At 35.1% G+C, this 18,083-nt stretch overlaps 1 protein-coding gene across 2 annotated transcripts; it reads right to left on the reverse strand.

Moving 5' to 3' along the window:
* Positions 1 to 7,877: 7,877 nt before the first annotated feature.
* znf740b (zinc finger protein 740b) lies at positions 7,878 to 16,625 on the reverse strand. 2 transcript variants are annotated; one of them, XM_056258016.1, is made up of 7 exons: positions 16,438 to 16,625; positions 13,789 to 13,943; positions 12,398 to 12,607; positions 11,390 to 11,524; positions 11,139 to 11,268; positions 10,928 to 11,046; positions 7,878 to 9,112 (listed from the first exon to the last, which is right to left on the reverse strand). In XM_056258016.1, the coding sequence occupies exons 2-7, from the start codon at positions 13,831 to 13,833 to the stop codon at positions 8,942 to 8,944; spliced, it is 810 nt and encodes a 269-aa protein (XP_056113991.1). In that variant the 5' UTR covers positions 13,834 to 13,943; positions 16,438 to 16,625; the 3' UTR covers positions 7,878 to 8,941. The 2 variants fall into 2 exon arrangements, with proteins under 2 accessions (XP_056113991.1, XP_056113993.1); XM_056258018.1 differs by lacking the exon at positions 13,789 to 13,943.
* Between the last annotated feature and the right edge of the window lie 1,458 nt (positions 16,626 to 18,083).

Here is an 18,083-nt window from a genome sequence, read left to right on the forward strand (position 1 = left end):
GAAGTACAGATCTATTAAAATGTCTCTTTTAAATTAGTGTTAGTGCAATTATTAACCACATAATTTCCAACATATTGTCCAAACCGATTGGAATTCCAGCCTAACTGATGCCTTTTGTTGCACTTCAGCTTATAATTCCAGTGTGCAGAAAGTATATTTCTTCTGATATAATTGTTAAAAACCATGAGAAAGGATCGGGTGTCACTTCTTGAAGACAAACGGCAGCATGCAATTAGCTCACTGTCACATAAATCTTCACTCGATCTCTTTATCTGTGTGTCGGCGTGTTTGTGCGAGGGCGTGTCGTCTTGCGATCGCCTTACCCTCAAACCCATATTCCTTTGAAAGATGAGAACATATCATGTTATCCCTTATAATTTCCCTAAAACGATCAAAAGCAGCTCTCCGGACCTTTATTTCCCATGCATACACCTTTATTCCTTACAGATATTTGCATCGCATGACCGTGCGGCTTTAGTCTTAAGACATCGTAAGGATGTCAGAAACGGTTTTTAACCATAGTCCCCTCCTGCAACCCCTGAGATTAGCGTGGATGTATATGACTCATATCTCTTCAAAGCACTTGAAACTGTCTGGTATAAATCAATGAATCATAAAGCTGATCAATAGCAGCCCACTGCCAAAGTCACTTTGGCCTACTGTCTATCTGTACTCTCATCTCCCTAAATGCTTTCCCCTCGTCCATCTATCCCCTTTATCTGTGCATCAGTCGCACGAGGGGATCAGCGCTGGCGTGCGTGAACCCCCTGTAACAGCCGTGACCCGTGAAAATTTCTAAGGGTAAATAGCAAGGCCGCCGCCGTCTGTCAAAAGCCCAAGGATTCATAAGACGTGCACCTCCACCTCACCTCTCGCCTCACCTTGTCTGTTCAGGTGGAAAATTGCAGTGGGACGAAATGGAGGTGCACAAAGGCCTTCCCATGCTCGCATGTAATTGCATAACATCTAAAGAGACGCATTAAGGTTTTTTAACATGCACGCCTGCATGCGAATCGCAGTGTGAACTCGTCGCGTCTCTGCTGGAGGCATATTGCATACTTGCGCACTCCGCGTTATGTTTCTCTCTGAGCAAACAGGACTCATAAACATCTCAGTGGCGGAAACAATGACACAAGCTGTTTATGGAAGGTCAGGGAGGTGCGAATGTTCAAACCTTTATTAGTTTAATCAATTTTTCTATACAGTCCATAAACAAATCACAACTGGGAGAAGAAATCACGCCCATGCAAAAATAAAAACTAGAATCAGCAGTCAATAGGGCAAACATTTAACATCGTTTAATCCTCATGAAAATGGCAAAGAAAGAAAAAAACAACTTCTTCTGCCAAGTTTATTATTCAATATTGAAGCCAAACTGCTGAAGCTCATAAAGACACTTGATCTACTGCAAAAGAACATGGTGATAAGTTAAAAAATTCCCATTAAGGACGACTTCACGCAGGGAAAAAGTAGCCGTCTAAGATGTATCATGTTCAGAGAGGCCAGATACGTATGGCAAGTAGTCTTGTGGTAAAGGATCTTGGCAATATAAAGAGCACAGAAACATTAAATCGACATCTACACTCAGGTAAAGGTTTCCAAAGGAGCGTTCGCAGCCATGTCATAGAACTATTTTAGGTTCCCCAAATAACCTTTTTTCTTAGTATAAAGAAGATTTAAAATCTGAAGAACACTTTGAGCAATTAAAAGATTCCATGGACGTTTAATGTTTCTCATGGAAACATTGATTCCAATAAAGAACCTTTATTTTTAAGAGTGTATGCGCTAGTTGCATCCAGATTGAGTTTAAGTTCTCATAGCCTCCATCGAGGCCTCCGGAAGGTTCCAGTGACCTAGACCATATCATCTGTGGACCCTTGACTCAAAGAGGGCCACCACTGCCCAAGTCAAGCCCATGGACTTCTACAGGGAGGCCCAGAGAAGCCATGGTGGGACCCAACAAGCTACAGATTGATGGGGTGGCGCGGGGCCACTGTATGTTAATGTATCTGTCGAGGCGAAATGTGCTTCAGCATGAGAGTGATTTTAACGCTCTCGGCAGGACGCCGAGGCATTCGTCCTGTCATCAGGAATGTGGATGACTCTCGAGCAAGATAAATCTTGACAATGAGGCGCTGGTCAACTGAGCCGGTCCCGGCACTTTGGGTTTCCCTCGTAAAACAGAGTTTAAGGAGTTTGACGAAGGAATCTTCAAACATAACAGCAAGGGCAAGAGGAAATGAATGCTGTTGTGTGGTACTGCCATTGCTTTTTTGCTGTTGTTTTTAAATATGTAAAATGTAATTGTTTTAATTAGCATCATGGACATGATGATTATGCATTTTTCAAAATAAGTGTTGTATATTGTCACTATCAATGATTTAGTTAGTCACTATTAAAAAATAATAGCAAATTAGCATTTCATTGCAATATACCACCATGTAACAAGGTATTATACAACCATGCGTGTCATTAAATATACAAATATACCATTCAAACATAGTAAAACAGTAATATTGTGAATTATTATTACAATTTAAAATAACAGTCTATATAATTCAAAAAATAATTTAATCATGTGATACAAAGCTGAATGTTCAGCATCATTACTCCAGTCTTCAGTCACACGATTCTTCAGAAATCATTATGAAATGCTGATTTTGAATAATTTCTTATTATTAGTGTTGGAAACGGTTAATGTTTTTGTGGAAACTGGAATACATTTCTTACAGGATTCTTTGATGAATAGAAAGTTCAAAAGAACAGCATTTATTTTAAATAAAAAAATATTTTGTAGCATTATGTCACTTTGGATCAATTTAATGCATCCTTGCTGAATAAATAAAAGTATGAAATGAAAGAAAGAAAATTCTTACTGACTCCAAACTTTTGAATGTTAGTACACAGACACACACAGTTTGTTTCTTGAATATATATAGTTGCAAACTGTGGTGTAACCTGGTTAAAACTTAGTGCCAATAGGTTGCCCCTCATGGCAGCTTTTATTAATTAAAGCTGGGTTAATCAAATGCTGATCCTGATGTTGATACAGCAGAAAACACTGTGATTTCTTACTCTTCATTAAACCCAACAGCAGTCAGAATAATGTGAGGGTGTCATTTATCATTTCCTGTTTGCTCTGTGTGAGGGTTGCAAAAGTGCTGAAAGGAAACTAATTGTGCCATTGCACATAAAAGTGAAATTTTCAAATGAATATTCATGAATTATTTGGATAGAAAAGTAGGTCAAAGAATGTGTTCTGAATTCCCCGGTTTGCCATCAGCAGTCGGTGACAGTGATTCTTTTGAGAACACATGGCAAAAAGAAAAAAGAAAAAAACCCAGCTGGTTAATTAATCTTCATCAGCTCCAAGGCCGTTTTGTTTTCTCACACTTGTTTCTGTATCCTCCATTTAAAAAACTACAAACAAAAATCTGCAATATATATATAAATGTTATCATTTATATGACACAAGCTAAAAATATCACAAGCCATTAGATCACAAGCATTCAATCAACATTGGATAAAAGTATCGGGCAAATGCATAAATGTATTTTACACATGGACTGATTGTTTTTGCACTCCTTCAGTGTACAAATCTTCAGAAACAATGAATTCTGTAGCAATTCTGACACATTTCCTCTGTCACGAGGGCCATGATTGACTTAATATAAAATATATTACTTTATTAAATGAATAATTTTATCAATGAACACATTAAATTGATCAAATGACAGTAAAACATTTATAATAATTTATAACAAAATATCTCTATTTCCTTTTGACCTTTCTATTAATCAAAGAATCAAAAAAAAAAAAAAAAAAGTACCACGTTTTTCACAAAAAGACTGAAGACCGGAGTAATGATGCTGAAAATTCAGCTTTGCATTACAGGAATGAATTATATTTCAAAATATATGAAAAATAACCAATATTCAATATTAGAGGAAAACCAAAGTTAATTTTGGTGAAAGAAAAAGCCGTATTGGTATTGATAATCCACTATCTGAAAACTGGAAGGAAGCCCCTTAATGTCTGATGGTTAAGGCCTTAAACTTATTACACACTCAGACCCTGAAACATCTCAAAGGCACAGAGATAATAGTTCAAGATCACAAAGATAATAGTTCAAGATCACAATGATAATAGTTCAAGATCACAATGATAATAGTTCAAGATCACAATGACAATAGTTCAAGATCTATTGTAGATTGACAGTTTAAACTTACAAACTTACGGTAAACATCCCATATGTTTAACCACAAGGCTACACCACTCCAAAAGAAAGAGCAACACTTAAATATTTCCCTTCCATCATTTTGGACCCACTGTATTAATCCGTACCTCATGATTGTAGCTGTATCTGAGAAGACTGAAATTTTAATAAAGATGGCAACCTCGCTGACCTCTGCTTGGTTAAATATCATTGTTAATTAACATGTAAAGGTACGCTGTCAGCAGAATGACAGATGGCTGCAGCGGCGTATAAGGTTGATTAATCTATGAATTAAACTTTAAATAGTGCTCTACATGCGATTTGTGGTGAAATAGGCCCTGCACTAAGGGTTTTGAGGAGGGTTGCATGTGAAATAAGGTAGGCCTAATTTGGACTTCAAATAATAATGTGTCGCTGCTATACAAATGGTTGCACATGCAACATTTGTGTGCTACAAAGCCAACCTTCAACAATGTCTTGAGGGTCTCTCTTAACCATTCGAATTGTATGAACGTAGCACTGCCATGTCTAAATTCTCTTCTCGTCCGCCTTGGCTTTGAGAGCGAGTGTGTTAAGTGCTCTCAGCCCACGGGTGTTATAAATCAGGATCAGCAGTCAGGCTAGAGAGGAGAGGACTATGGCCTCTCTGAAGCAACACAGAGCCAGACTCTTTGTCTAACTCGGTCTCCCTTGCTGGCAGTGCGGCTTGAGCTGTCTTGAACGTTTCACTCCATTACATTTCTACTGGAAATATCAGTTCGTCTTGCCAGCATTAAGCTCTTTTTTCCAATACAAGTAATTCCATCATATTCCCAAACTGCAATGAAAGTTGCTTCTTTAGTGGGTTAGTAAATACATACGCATTATAAAGTCATATTTCATAGAGTTAGTTGCTGTCTGCAGTTAAAATACAGCTAAACGAGTATAACTACACTAGACTAGTCCCAATTGTTTTGACATTAGTAATATTTACATGCCAAGGAACACAGCGCCCTCTACTGGATCATACAGAAACAGCTGTGTAATTTATATAGCATGTAGACCATATGTACAGAGCCGGACAGTAACGGAGTACATTTACTTGAGTACAGTACTTAAGTACAATTTTGAGGGATCTGTACTTTACTCGAGTATCATTTTTGGGGAGTACTCATGACTTTACTCAAGTACATTTGAGAGGCAAATATTGTACTCTTTACTCCAATACATTTCTATCCATAACCGTGAGTACCCAAGTAAAAAAAAAAAAGTAAAGAAAAATCTCGGAAACCCTCAATTTGTTGTTTCCCTCTCAAACGTGATTGGATTGTGCAGGCGCCACTGATTGGGACAGCCTATCAGCAATCACTTTCAGCTTTCCGCCAAAGTCAACTCCATGGTCAGATTTTATATTACACATTAATGTAAGCCAAGCATTTGGTTTGATGTTCTTGAGTATGTGGTGTGTTTAACACAGTCAGGTTCAAATGTGGCAGTGGCGTAGCCGCGAGGGATTTCTGATTTCTTAAAAAAAAAGCTTTAGGAGGCAAAATATATTTTTACTGATTATGTGAATTACACTGCGCAAACCAAAGTAGGCTACTACCCAGCGAATGAAGAAGGGTTGGCGCTCAGTCTCCACAGTACATAAAATATTAATTTTGTATTATTTTATTTTTCGGGTTTGCATTTATGAGGAAAAAACAATGTTATGGACGTGTTCTCCGCTACGGACGTGAGCGCTCTGAAAGCGGCATAAAAAATGCTTTAAAACTTTCACAGAGACATCAAACAGAAAACACAAAACCTTTCTTTAACCTGAATTTCGTTTTGCATTAATTGTATCTTAATTTGAATCAATGTTTCATCAAACAATTGCCTGGGTTTAACAAATAAGAAGTAAATAGCAGACGATAGATAAGAAACGGAGGCGCCGGCACGTGAACTGGATCTCGTCTCATAAATAAACCGAAACTCAGTGTATAAGGTAGCCTACTTGCCTCTCACAGACATGTCTACTTTTAAACAGAAAAATTCAAAACGAAAGAAAACAGACTACAGACTGCTCTCTGCTTAAGTAATCCGTATGAAATGTGCATTTCTCTCTGGCGCGTTCACTACTGAAGATCGCGAGTCAGCATCGTCAACTTCATCTAGCTGATCTGACAAAGAAAACACTTGTTTATTAACAAGTGTTTATTAATAAACAATTAAAATATCTCCTTGCTATATTTTACATATTCATAATCATTCCTTTTGCCAGTTCTTTGTGACAGCTTTTAGGTGCTTTATTGGCAGCGCCACCCTTACATGTGGTGTGTGTGTGTGTGTGTGTTGTCCCCGCATTTAAAGATGGGACCCCAAAATTTTTTTATTAAATTAAATAAAGCAACATGGTAAAAAGATGAAAATGACATGATTTTACTTTCAATTCCTTTTACATTCTCCAAGGTATTAACATTAACATTTTTCATAACTCCATGTAGGACGTTTCTGTGCATAAATGTAAGCACTGTGGCAGTAGATTAGTAATGCAATATTTAGAAAATCTACTCTTGTACTCTTGATACTCAAGTACTTTTAAAAACAAGTACTTTAGTACTTTTACTTAAGTAGACATCTGAACGTAGTACTTTTACTTGTACTTGAGTAAAATTTAGCAAAGGGTATCTGTACTTTTACTCAAGTAACAAAGCTCTGTACTCTGTCCACCTCTACATCTAGGCACATATATGCTAGTAATGTAGGTAGTGAATGATGACAGCGGAAATAAAATCCCCAAAAACTTTGCTAAATCATTTTAAGGACTTTTAAAGGATTTATATGACTTGGCACACACAATGAAAGTTGGTGGATTACACCACCTGCTGGTAAGCATGCACACTAGCTTTCAATAGTTGGTGGCTTGTAAGATTTTTTTACTCAGCAAGGATGCATTAAATTGATCAAAAGTGGCAGTAAAGACATCTATAAATGTCACTAAATAATTCTATTTTAAATAAATGCCGTATTGGAAGTTTCTAAACATCAAAAAATCCTGAAAAAAAGTTTAGTTCCCACAAAAATATTAAGCAGCAAGACTGTTTTCATTAATGCTAATAGATTCCTAAAAGATCACGTGACACTGAAGACTGGACTAATGGCTTCTGAAAATTCAGCTTTGCCCTCACAAGACTAACTTACAGTTTAAAATATATTAAAATAAAAACAGTAATTTTTAAATTGTAGTAATATTTCACAATATTAATTTTTATTGTTTTTCATCAAATAAATGCAGCCTTGGTGAGAATAAAAAACATTTTTACTGACCCCACAGTTTTGAATGGTAGTGTATTTTTTTTACAAAGAACAGTTTATATTTAATGCATCTAGCATACTTTTATCCAAAGTAACTCGCAGTGCATTCAATGTATAGATTTGATCAATATACTCCTTTTTAAATCAAAATTCATAGTCTTTGTGCTAACAAAGCGCACCATGCTCAACCAGTTTATTAAAAAAAATAACAAGTACAAATAAATACAAATAAGCTTGTGTGGAGTAAAACAGAAGCTGCTTTTTTTTTTTTTTTAGAAAAGAAAATTTATTGTCAATTTGAGATCCTCACTAAAAGGTGTCTAACATGATAAGAATAAACTTCGCGTTAGAGATTGGTAAAAAATACCAAACAAATGGATCAAAATAATGTTCTTACAAAAACAAGTGTATTTCATTCTTTTAAACAATCACAATACAAGAACCTTTTACGGTACGCACTTAATGAAAGGATCATGCAAAATGTACATGTAAAAAAATACAGTGAAACTGCCATCTAATACTACTACGGTTTCTAATTAAATTATTTAAAACGCTGAAAAAATATATTAACTCAAGCTCAACTGCGTCAGAAGTCCGTGTTCAAGGGCCGAGGTTGACGGAATATGAAACATATAACGAGACCTCTGCGATAAACTAGCGGTTTTTATATAAACATCTGTCTCTCTATGACCTGTACAACCTGTTATAAGGTTTGCTTTGTTATTCTTGGCTCGGCTTTGTCGATCCAGTGACTTTTAGAAGAGAAACTGAGATGCTAGCAGACTTACCGCATGAGTCACATCATACTGTGACGAAATTTGTCATTCATTCTCAAATACCCAAAGAAAAGTCAGTGTTCATGTTGACCTAAAGGCCAACTTCAAAAGCTTGACACCATAATGTAGCTCACAAAAAATGAGCTCTCCTGTGGATGTAGGATGGATGATGTTCCAGATGTTTCTGCTAAAACCGTAACAAGCCTGTGTAAAACGGTCAATGGTCACGAGCCGTTATCACAGTATTTAATGAGAATAGGAAATGATTAATTGATGTGCACACTGAGAAAACGTATCCTACCAGAATGCGTCTACTGTCACTACGGCTAACTTCTCTGATCGAAAAGGCCACGTGCTACGGCTCAAGATGTTCACAGGTTAATATTGTAGCACTGAGAATCCCAACAATCTACAGCGCTCCAAAGGGAAACTACAAAAGGAAGTGATTCTAAACTACCGGAGGTCGTTATTGCCTGGACTGAATGCACAACTAACCCGCCTGCTGATCACAGTACCATCTAAAATACAAAATATGCTATTTCCCAGAGTCCACTGGGGTTGAGCCGCATGATCAGAGCTGGACATATTGTAGTCTTTAAACCGTTTACAGGTTCAAACCCCCGTTCAGGTGGTGTTTGCTGGGAAGAGGTTTGCACGAGCGATCGGAAGGCGGTCACACCGCCAGCCTGCTGTTGTTTGTCTGCAGTGGGCTCCAGGACGCCGTGTGCTGGGAGGGGTCCTGAGAATATGGCCGTCCCTCACAGCACGGCTGGTTCTCCTCTTTAGGGATGCCCACGGCACACAAACGTCGATGCCGTAGTAACCGGTCGGTTCTGGAAAAGTTCTGTGTGATAGAAGGGGTTCGGAGTTAGTCTCATTTTTGACAAGAGAAGACAGGCGGTTTTATGAACTGGTTCTTTTGGAAGTGCTTTTAATGAACTGATTCACTGATTCTCAGAGTCAAAAGCTCCCGCATGCCATTTAGGGTGTTCTTTTGTTGTAAATACGGTAATTATTTGGTTTCTTACTTCTGTAATCACTATGTATTCAATTATATGAATTACAGAGTGCATTTAATATAAATGCACATTACCGTTCAAAAGTTTGGGGTCAGTTATATTTTTCATGTTTATGACTATTATTTTTTAGCAAAAATACAGTAAAAACAGTAATATTGTGAAATATTATTTCAATGTAAAATATCAGTTTTCTGTGCAAATATATTGTAAAATGTAATTAATTCCTGTTATGTAAAGCTGAATTACTCCAGTCTTCAGTGTCACATTATCCTTCTTTGCAGATTTGCTGCTCAAGAAACATTTAGTATTATTATCAATGTTAAAACGTTTCTGCTAATTATTTTTGTGGAAACCGTGACATTTTTTTCCCCAGCATTCTTCGATGAACAGTTGTGAAGTTGAAAATAACAGCATTTATTTGAAATAGACATCTTTATTAACATTATAAATGTCTTTACTGTCAGTTTTGGTAAATTTAATGCATCCTTGTTGAATGAAAGTATAAACTTTTTTACTGACCCCAAACTTTTGAATGGTGGTGTGTGTGTCCAATTTCTTGCAATTCCGAGTTTAAATCTCACAAATCTGAAAAGATTAATCTGAATTGCGAGATAAATTCTGTCTGTTTTCCTCCATATTGCGATATACTGTATCCCGCAATTCTGACTTTTTCCCCCCTCAGAATTGTGATATAAACTCGCAATTGTGAGTCATAAAGTCTGAATTGGGAGATACAAACTACAGGGAGATATAAAGAAAAAGGTCAGAATTGTGAAATAAAAATGTCATATGTATAAAAGTTATCTATGCAAAATGTTATAGGTTTAAATATTATTTCATGCTGTAATACATTATGTCCCCTAAGAACTGCATATGTGTGAAGAAATATGTACATCTTGATTACATCAAATTCATGCTTTAATAGTAGACTAATCATCGCAGGTTTCATCAGTCCAGCCTGAAACGTCTACGTAATCTTCAACTTAATCCTTAATCTTAAACACTTTGAGAAACCGTACAAATAAAAAAGTAAAAAGAACCGTTTCACAGTTCACTCATAATCGGGCTGAATATGTCATAAATCAGTCATAGTCGCTAATAAAACTTCATGCTTTAAGATGAATTTGTTAATAATCTGCTGTCACAGTGACAGCAGCAACAAGATAAAGGTCAAATTAACATGTAATGTCAACATGAAATCAAAACTGACCATATTTACTTTCTATTCATTGATGTTTCTGGTCTTATTGTGCACAATTTTTTTTCATTCCAAATAAAAATGTATTAATTTGTTCTTCTAAATGTAATATCTTGCTTTTACTCTTAAACAACTTTTCTTTTTTTTAGCTAGCATCACCAAGTTATCTTATTTTTCAGCTCCTCCCCTTCAGCCACCTCTATCCATTCTAGCAACATAAACAATTTTCATGATCAAATCGATTCCTGATGGATAATATCATGTCTCACAGAGAAATGTGCCATATTATGAATGTAAAATGGTTTGTGAATGTCATTTGCTGCAGCCTGCATAACGGTAAGCTCCCAGTTGCGGTACTATCATAAAAACATACATTTATGCATGTAAAAAGCAAATAGCACGCTCTCTGTGAATATAACTGCCTGTGTTTGTCACGTCTCACCTGTTGGCAGCGGTCACACTGATAAGGCTTCTCACCGCTGTGAACACGCTTATGTCTCTCCAGGTGGTAGCGCTGAATAAACCTCATGTCACACATATCACATCCAAATGGCTTTTCCCCTAAAACACACACAGATGTACACACATTTACTTAATGCATCTCTTCACATGAAACGTAAGATGATGTGAGAGCGGAAAGGCTAGAGGCATACCCGTATGGGTGAGAATGTGGCGTTTGAGATGGTAACTACTGCGGAAAGCACTGTAGCAGTGCTCACATATGAAGTTCTTCTGCACTTGAGAGCTGAGTGAGTTATCGTCATTAACCTCAGGAATCTCCACCTTCACATCACATACAGAAGAAAAGAGCAGTCAGTCAGGATACGAATATAAGCGGAAGTGTGTAAATGTGATAAACAGGCACACTTGCAGGGCAATCCTGCAGATAGATTTGAACGCATGCCTGGGGCTTTTCTCTCAATTTGGTGGGAAGTCCAGACTTCCTGTTCTTCTTCTTTGGCTGCACGTTCTGTCTGGCTTGCATGTTTTTTTCATCCAAGAGCCTGGATGAGTGAAACTCTCCATCCTTGCGGATGAGCTGCCCCCAAAAACAGAATATAGGTCACCGGATTGAATGAAAAATAACATTCAAGCTATTCGATGTTAACATTCACATTAAATCAGTACAGTTTCAGAAGTTCTTATAACAAAATATATCCAGCATCTAGAATTTAAATACAAACCACCGTTCAAAAGTTTAGGGTCAGTAAGAATTTTTTTAAATGTTTTTAAATGAAGTCTCTCATGTTCACCCAGACTGCATTTATTTGATCAAAAATACAGTAAAAACCGTAATCGTGTAAAATCATTTCTATTTGTTTTCTATGTTAATATATTTTTTAAATTTCAATTTATTCCTGTGCTGGCACAGCTGAATTTCCAGTCTTCAGACAGAGTGATCCTTCAGAAATCATTATAATATGCTGATTTGCTGATCAAGAAACATTTATTATTATTATCAATATTGAAAACAATTGTGCTGCTTACATTTTTTTTGGTGGAAACCATGATACGTATTTTTTTCAGGATTCTATAATGAATCTTAAGTTAAAAAAAAAAAACAGCCTATACTTGAAATTATTTTTAAAATGCAAATTCTTCATAACAGTATAAGTGTCTTTACTGCCACTTTCAATCAATTTAATGGATCCTTGCTGAATTAAAGTATTTAAAAGTAAAAAAGTAAAATAAATCTTACTGTTCTGAAACTTTTATATAATGGTGTACATTTATGCATTTGGGAAATCCTTTTTGGCAATGTGAGATTTTCCTGGGAATTGAGCCCATGGCCCTTTAGCATCAGCTCCAGACATTCAACATTTAAATAAATAGTTTACCAAACAAATTAAAAACCCATCCAAACCCATATGACTTTCTTTTACAATGTGATCCATGTCTTTTTTTCTCTTACAAGTGGTGGGCAGCTGACTCCTGAGGGCAGCACCATGTGGCCGTGTTGGCTGTGTGTGTCCTGGTTGTGGTTCTGGCTGTGATTGTGGCTGTGATGGTTTTCTCTCTGTCCCTGGCCCAGATGAGAGCCCATCTTCTTATGACTGGACATGGAGCCAGCCTGCATGAGTGCCATGCTGGACAGCACCGCTTCACAGCCCAGCAACCCAGCCTGTGTGAAACACAAACATACACTTTTAAAAATGATTCTCAAAGTCACTAATCTGATGGGTTGGAAATTTGGCTTGAAATCTGGCACAAATGTGATCCAGTTTAAGACATCACTAATACTTTTCAGTCAAGATCTGTCAAGTTAATTCAGAGGTCACAGTGCAATTATGTCAAGAACATGCCCAGGGAAAATTATACCACAAAATATAATAATAATAATAATAATTAATAATTTATTGTGATTTTATTATTAATATGTTATTATTATTGTTGTTGCAACAAAAATATCATAATGCAAAAATCTTAATCCTAAAAATACTTGCAAAAAGTGTTATTATTATTTATTATTATTATTTACATAAATTATGTAACATGTATATGTAGTGATTTGACATAAATCACTACATATTTTACATACATGCATGATTTAAGTAAATAATAAAAATAATAAAATTTTTACAGAAATAAAATTAAAAGTATTTTAGGATTATTAAGATTTTTGCATTATGACATTTTCACGTTTCATGTTATTGTTAGTAATAATAATAATAATATATATATATATATATATATATAATAAACATTTATTAACATTGTTGTTCTAATGATCCTAAAATATATGATTTACGTAAATAATAATAATAATAAAGATTTTTGCATTGTGACATTTTCATAACTGAGCAAATTAAAAAATTCTCAGTCCAGTGTTTTCTTTTTAAATCTAATTTACATGATTTAAAAAGATGATTCCCATTATTGCAATAGATTAATTTTTCAGTGTACTGCATTAAAAAAAATACTATAACAATGTAAAATAATTTATTAAAATTCTACAATGATGTATAAATTCATTCTACTGGAGAAATGTGCTTAATTATCATGAAAATAATAATTAAAAACTTAAATGTCTTAAAAAATGCTTTATTTTCCTCATGCAAAATATAATTTTGGGGTGAAATATAACTGACACACATTCTTGACAGTTCTGTGAGATCTATCCCATTACTCTTAAACACTCTGTGTAAAAGTCTGGTGTCACAGACAAGAGTCAGACTGTGGAAGTGAATTACAAAATGTTAAAACACAGAAAAGTCAATGAAAGGAAAATGAAGGATATCTTTTTCAAAACAAATGTGGACAAATGCAGAAAAATGCAAATGAAGAAGAGAAAAAAACACTGACCCACTTCATGTGATCTCGCACTGAGCTGTTGGAAAGGTGTGACATCGCTGTGGTGAGAGTGTGTGTGTATGTGTGTGTTGGGGTACAGAGAGCTTCGCTCTGGGCAGCGAGAATGTTTAGAGACCACACAAGCCCCAATCATCAGGGGCCCAAGCCTAGAAACAGAAGGGGGGATATAAAGCCAGGGTAATATCCATCTCTGTCTATGATGTTGCCACACATCCAGCCCACCACTAACAGAAGTTGTCAACCGTGGACAAATCACGGCTTTTATTCGCTAGAATCAGACATTTTCCATGTCTGCATTGCCAAGATTTTGTTTATACAGGCTTATAGGGCTGTGTTTTTAAAGCCATAAGAGTTTGGCTTCAGCTAGTCACATTTCCAGGCGTCAAGAGTCCCTAAATGACATCTGGAAACAAACCAGCTCAAAACTGAAACCGAGTGGAGTGGATTCTCATTGGTTCTTTCAAACTGAAATCCTAGGAATACATCCGAGCGTCTATGCCATGTTGATTTTGGATTTGGTTGGTCGGATTCTGGGATTCACTGGAATTAAAAACAGATTTATTTCAACCACCATCTTCCCTTCCACTGCTTATTCCCGTGCATTAGTCTGACTAACTCACCCTCAAAGATCCAGATGAACACAAATATAAATGAATGAATACAATGAGGCATGGAAGCCATGGATGGATAGTGCACTACACAAAATTAACGTAGTATGATTGCAATAAATCAAAAGACATATAGATCAGGGTGAGTGGGTGAATATTGTATATTGTGATGTTCCATAGCATTATTGATTTGGCAACCAACAGGGTCCTGGAGGTTAAATTAATTTCAGGACATAGAAAATAAAATTACGCCAGTCTTATCACATGGCAAACACAAAGCAATCTAAAGCAAACCAAGCCAAAGAAAACAAACTTTACGAGAACAACTCAATTGTATCTATGTAATACACTTCATTATAACTCATTTAACAGTTTGGTGTGCTTATTATAAACCACTATATATCGATACAAATTAAAGCAAGTATTAACCCGTTCAGAGTCAGACCCAGTGACTATTACAATGGATGGACATCGCTTTTATTTATTTATTTTATTTGGTGCCACCTTAGTCAATATATTAATGCCATGGCACAAGATATGTCATAATTACCCAGGTTCATATAGCAGTCAACATAAAAGTAAACTACTAGGTTTTTTGCCTGTAACCACATTGGAAGACTGGCCTTGTTAGAAACACGTCAGAGTTGGCAACATGATCCGAAAGGTTGCAGGTCTGAACCACAAAGAATTTTTAATGATCTTGTCTTTCATGTGCTTACAAATATAATCATTTGCCTATCGCCATTTCTGTACCCAACAGTGAAATTCATAATCAATAATATAAGTTTAGCTACTATTTTATATTAATGTATATATTTCTCTGTAACACTTTACAATAAGATTTCATTTGTTAACATTAGTTAACTCCATTAGTTAACATAAACAAACAATGTAAATGACTTCTAAAGCATTTATTAGGCTTACTCAATTTTAATTTCAACATTTAGCCTACTAATACATTATTAAATCTAAAGTGGTGTCTGTTAATTGATGAACTGTTGTATTTTTATAAAGTAACGGTAACAGAGATGAATTAATACTGTAACAAATGTATTGCTCATTGTTAGTGAAACTTAATGCATTAACTAATAGGACCTTATTGTAAAAAAATTTCCTTATTTCCCTTTAGAAAAACTATTAAAACATGAAAAGTACAATAATTTAGCGTTACCTTTGTTTCTTTTTTTTTATGTCTCGGTAACACTTTACAATAAGGTTCCATTAGTTAAGGTTAGTTAATGCATTAACTAATATTACCTAACAATTAGCAGTACTTATTAATCGTTGTTAACATTAGGCTAATTAGTAAAAAACACGACTGTATATTGTTAGTTCATGCTAGTTCAGGTTCATGATGTCTCTCTAATGTTAACAGATACAACTTTGATTTTAATCACGTATTAGTAAATGCTGAGATTAACTTTAGCTCAGATTAATAAATGCTTTAGAAATATTGTTCATTGCTAGTTCATGTTAACTAATGTAGTTATCTAATGTTAGCAAATGAAACCTTTTTGTAAAGTGTTACCATTGTATCAAATGTATTTAAAGTTTTCTTTATTAACTTATCAAACCCATGTGTACAGTTATCTGGACGTTGCTACTGTTCATAACCAGTGTCCATTGTAATGGACACCAGAAATAACTATTGCAATAACCTGAATCATATAAAACAATGTATAATAATACATTTCACAGCATGTCTGAATTTAGAGTAACGTTATGATAATGCATTGTTATATTTGTTCTGTGTCTGTGGAACAGAATTCAAGTGTTAACGGGTTAAAGGCAACAAAGGGCGTGAATTCAGATGATAATAATCTTAATATCTGAGTGAAATTCATTCTTCTTCAGTCTGAACTGTAAACACGTTAACTGTTACTGATGTGAACTCCTCCATTCATCCTACATCACAACAGGGCGTGAGTTCACCGTCTATTTAACTTCACATTTCAGAGCGATTAAGTCTTTTCTTAAATGCTGTTATATGTTTAATAAGCGTAGTATCGCAGCCTACGCGTATTTGTTTTACCTTACTCTTCTTCTTTTACCGTAGCCCAATATTTTCTTGTCGAACAAATTTTTTTTTTCAGTTTACAAACACAGGAAACGTTACCGGAAGTGCTCTCTGGGGAGAGCGTGTGTCACGTGATCACCACACTGGCAAACGATTACAAGCTTCCGGTGTAAATAAAGTCCACGAGTGTTAAGAAGAAATGTATTTTATTAATGTCTAAAATGTTGAGCTGCTTGCGAAATTAGACTTTGTAAACATTTTATATTCTTTATAACACAAACGTTCTTGTGACAAATATTGGTGTTTTAATGTACAAATCACAAAGCAAAGCAAAATAAAACAAAATAAAGCTTTCAACTTCAAGGAAAATATTCAGCCTATCATATATTGACCTATATATGACCTATATACCCATATATTGTGTTAAACAAAATGGCAGTCACAAATTATTACAAATTCTTATTAGTCACTATATTATATAATCATCTGAATTTTAACATATCCTTATTAAAGTATGGACAGCAAAACAAATCAAATAAATTCACTAAAATAAAAATCTTTTGCATACCTTAATGTAAAGCTACTTTTTGAAACAGCACACATAAAAATCACCCTATTATCTGACAGATATCACTGAAATGAGTGTCCTAACAAATCACACCTGTCTCTGTGACAGCCCTAGGCTCTGAAGAGGGGACCGGCCCAAGCTTTAGCCAATCAGAAATGCTTTCCGCCAGTAAATCATTTTGCCAAATTCGGGTTTGCTGACATCGGGTTTACAGACGTAGAGTTTCAGCAGTGGTTCTCAAACCTGGTCCTGGAGGCCCCTGTACTGCACATTTTGGATGTCATGATCTATATAGTCAGCTCATTAGTGGAGACCCTAAGACCTGAATTAGGTGTGCCAAATGTAATAAATACTTACACTACCAATCAAAAATTTGGAATAATTCAGTTTTGTTCATGTTTTGGAAATAAGCCTCTTATGCTCACCAAGGCTGCATTTATTTGTCCAAAATACAGTAAAAACAGTAATATTGTTAAATATTATTACAAATTAAAATAACCATTTAGAAATGGGATTCAAAGCTGAATTTTCAGCATCATTACGCCATTCTCCAGTGTCACATGATCCTCAGAAATCATTCTAATATGCTGCTCAAGAAACATTTATTATTATTATTATCAATATTGAAAACTGTTTTTTGAAAACTGCTTTAGTGAATAAAGTTCAAAAGAACAGCATTTATTTAAAATAGAAATATTTGTAACATTATAATTGTCTTTACTGTCAATTTTGATAAATCAAATTGTGTCCTTGCTGAATAGTTTTTTTTTTAATGGAAGTGTATCATGTTTCACAAAAATATTAAGCAGTAAAAACTGTTTTCAACATTGATAATAAAAGAAATTAAAAGAAATGTTTCTTGAGCAGCAAATCAGCATATTAGAATGATTTCTGAAGGATCATGTGACACTGGACTGGCGTAATGATGCTAAAAATTCAGCTTTCACAGGAATTTTAAGATATATTAAAATAGAAAAAAATATATCATTTTAAATTGTAATAATATTTCACAATATTAGTTTTTACTGCATTTTGATCAAATAAATGGAGCCATGGTGAGCATAATGATTTTCTTTAAAAAAACATTTAAAAA

Source organism: Rhinichthys klamathensis, unplaced genomic scaffold (assembly GCF_029890125.1).
Source record: "Rhinichthys klamathensis goyatoka isolate OS25496 unplaced genomic scaffold, OSU_Roscu_1.1 h1tg000147l_1, whole genome shotgun sequence".
Taxonomy (NCBI): Eukaryota; Metazoa; Chordata; class Actinopteri; order Cypriniformes; family Leuciscidae; genus Rhinichthys; species Rhinichthys klamathensis.